This window comes from Austrofundulus limnaeus, unplaced genomic scaffold (assembly GCF_001266775.1).
Source record: "Austrofundulus limnaeus strain Quisiro unplaced genomic scaffold, Austrofundulus_limnaeus-1.0 Scaffold16, whole genome shotgun sequence".
Lineage (NCBI taxonomy): Eukaryota > Metazoa > Chordata > Actinopteri > Cyprinodontiformes > Rivulidae > Austrofundulus > Austrofundulus limnaeus.
Window position 1 is genome coordinate 3,431,437 of NW_013952418.1, and position 2,359 is coordinate 3,433,795.

General features: G+C 47.7%; 1 protein-coding gene across 1 annotated transcript; it reads right to left on the reverse strand.

Moving 5' to 3' along the window:
* Positions 1 to 433: 433 nt before the first annotated feature.
* Positions 434 to 1,908, reverse strand: LOC106513983 (BTB/POZ domain-containing protein KCTD12). Its single transcript, XM_014003051.1, has one exon. It carries the CDS (start codon positions 1,773 to 1,775, stop codon positions 981 to 983), a length of 795 nt encoding a protein of 264 aa, XP_013858505.1. The 5' UTR covers positions 1,776 to 1,908; the 3' UTR covers positions 434 to 980.
* Positions 1,909 to 2,359: the final 451 nt, after the last annotated feature.

A 2,359-nucleotide genomic window follows, 5' to 3' on the forward strand; every position in this document is an offset into this window, starting at 1 on the left:
AGATAGATAGATAGATAGATAGATAGATAGATAGATAGATAGATAGATAGATAGATAGATAGATAGATAGAGGAGGCACAGTTTATATGGAGAGTATTTATTTTTTACAAGCTGGAATAAAAACAAGCAAAAACGAAATAAAAGTAACGACCTTCTACTTCTTGCCTTTTTAAAAAATGTGAGGAGTAGAAAGTACAGATAATTGTGTGAAAATGTAAGAAGTTGAAGTAAAAAGTAGGCTGAAAAATAATTACTCACATAAAGTACAGATACACAAAAATTCTACTTAAATACAGTAACCAAGTATTATTTTATATACTTTACAACTCTGCTAAAAAGATAAAAACCAGATATTTGCATGATAATAAACAATGTCTAGCTGAGACAAAAATAAATTCATGTTTTACAAAGAAGACTAGGATGGTTAGAGGGATGGTGTTACAAAGTCACACTTTATTTGCCGCATATCAAAGAAGAGAACATGTACAGCAGCTCAGAGCAACAGAATGCACATTTCACTGTGTTATCTGGAAGGAAAAGTGTTGATATAATAAAAATAATAATAATAAGAAGAAAACATTCACAACCTGAAAGACTGAAGCATTATAGAAAGAGACTGGACTGTGCAGATCCGCCACTCTCCACAATAAGCAGGAATCACACATCTACTCCTCCTAACCTTTCTGCCGCCCCGGGGAACACTTCTCACCATGAACTTAAAGAACAAAACAGCCTCTGAAAGCCATAAAGGTTATGAGGCCTGATGGGCCGGAAAAATAACTCTGAAAAGTCCATGTTGTTTTTGCTGCTATGAGATTTATGTTGGCAGAACATCTGAACTCTGGTTCAGCTCACAAAGCTGACGGTTAAAAGACAAAAGAAGCTGAATGTGAAGGAATTATAATCAGGTCTGTAGATGATTGTCTGTCCAGGTGTGGGCCGGTGCAGGTCAGGAGGAGGACCCGCCCTCTGCAGCCTGCTCACCGGCTGAACACGTACTCGGTGTAGCTGGTCCACAGTTTGTCCTCCCCCGGGTCGTTACTTCCGTACGAGCAGGTCCCGGTGGAGTTACAAGCCACCATGTGGAAACCGGCCTCCGACAGGCGGTCGAACGCCTGCTCCAGAAAGTTATACTTCAGGTAGTACCTGGACGTGTATTTGTCCGGCGGCCGGTCCGGGTCTCGGCTCTCGTTCAAAGTTTCCCCGAAGACCTCCTTCGCCAGGGAGATCTTCCCGCAGACSGTGATCCGGGCCACCCTGCGGAACTTGGCGTCCGCCTGGATGTCTCTGCCGATGGTGTAGCTGCCCCTGTAGCCCACGGTGATGTAGCCGGAGGCGGCCCCGGGGGAGCGCGGGGCTCTGTCCGAGGAGGAGGAGGAGGTGACCGGGCTGCTGGGCTCGGTCTCCTCCGGCTCCCCGCTGTCCTCCGTGGAGGGGCTGTCCTTGCTGACGGCCGCCAGGAGCCTCGACAGCTCCGGGAGCTGGAAGAAGTCCGCCTCCTTCTGGAGCCTCTTCCGCTCCTTGAAGAACTCCGGCAGGGAGAGCTCCGAGTCCCGCAGGTAGTCCAGGATGTAGCGGAACAGAAAGCCGTCCCGGTCGAAGAAGAAGCGGCCCTTGCTGTCTTTGGGCAGCTCCGCCGGGGAGCTCTGGGTGAACTTCGCCCACAGGAGGGATTTGGGCGCCGCGGTCAGGGTCTCCAGGCGGGTCACGTACACCTGACCGCCCACGTTGAGCTCCACGATGTCCGGAAAAGTTTGGCCGGTGTGTTGCGCCATCTCTGCCCTCCTCCTCCCGCTCCTGGACGGGTCCCTGCGGCTGACCTCAGGGCGGCTAGTTGGGGAGTGTCTTCCCGCGACAGAAATGTTTATACTGGGCTGTGTGGGAGGAGGAGGACGGCCAACAGAGAGACGTAACTTCAGAAAGCTCCGAGAGAGAAAATAAACACGTCATGAGGCTTTCAGGGACTCTCTGTAAGACTCAACTTCAAAACAAAACATTTTATTAGACTTATAATAAGAACTAGTACCTCAAAATAATACTTGAGTAAAACATCAAATATCTTAGGCTACCATAAAATTACTTTGGTAAACTTAAAGGGGGATATTAAGCAAAATCAACTTATTTGAGCTCATGTTTTAATGGTTTTCCCTCATCAAATTTTGCTTTTCCCGGTTGCTTTGAATCATTCATTAAAAATCCTTGAATCTCCACATGAGCTGCCTGAACTATCACTGGTACAAAGCTCCGCCTATTTACGCAAGCCCCTCCCTGGAGCTTAATCTGCAGCAGAAATCCCACCATACAGAGCACAGCTCACCTGAAGCATTGTTTAAAAATGTGCCGAAGTGGGATTGTCAGA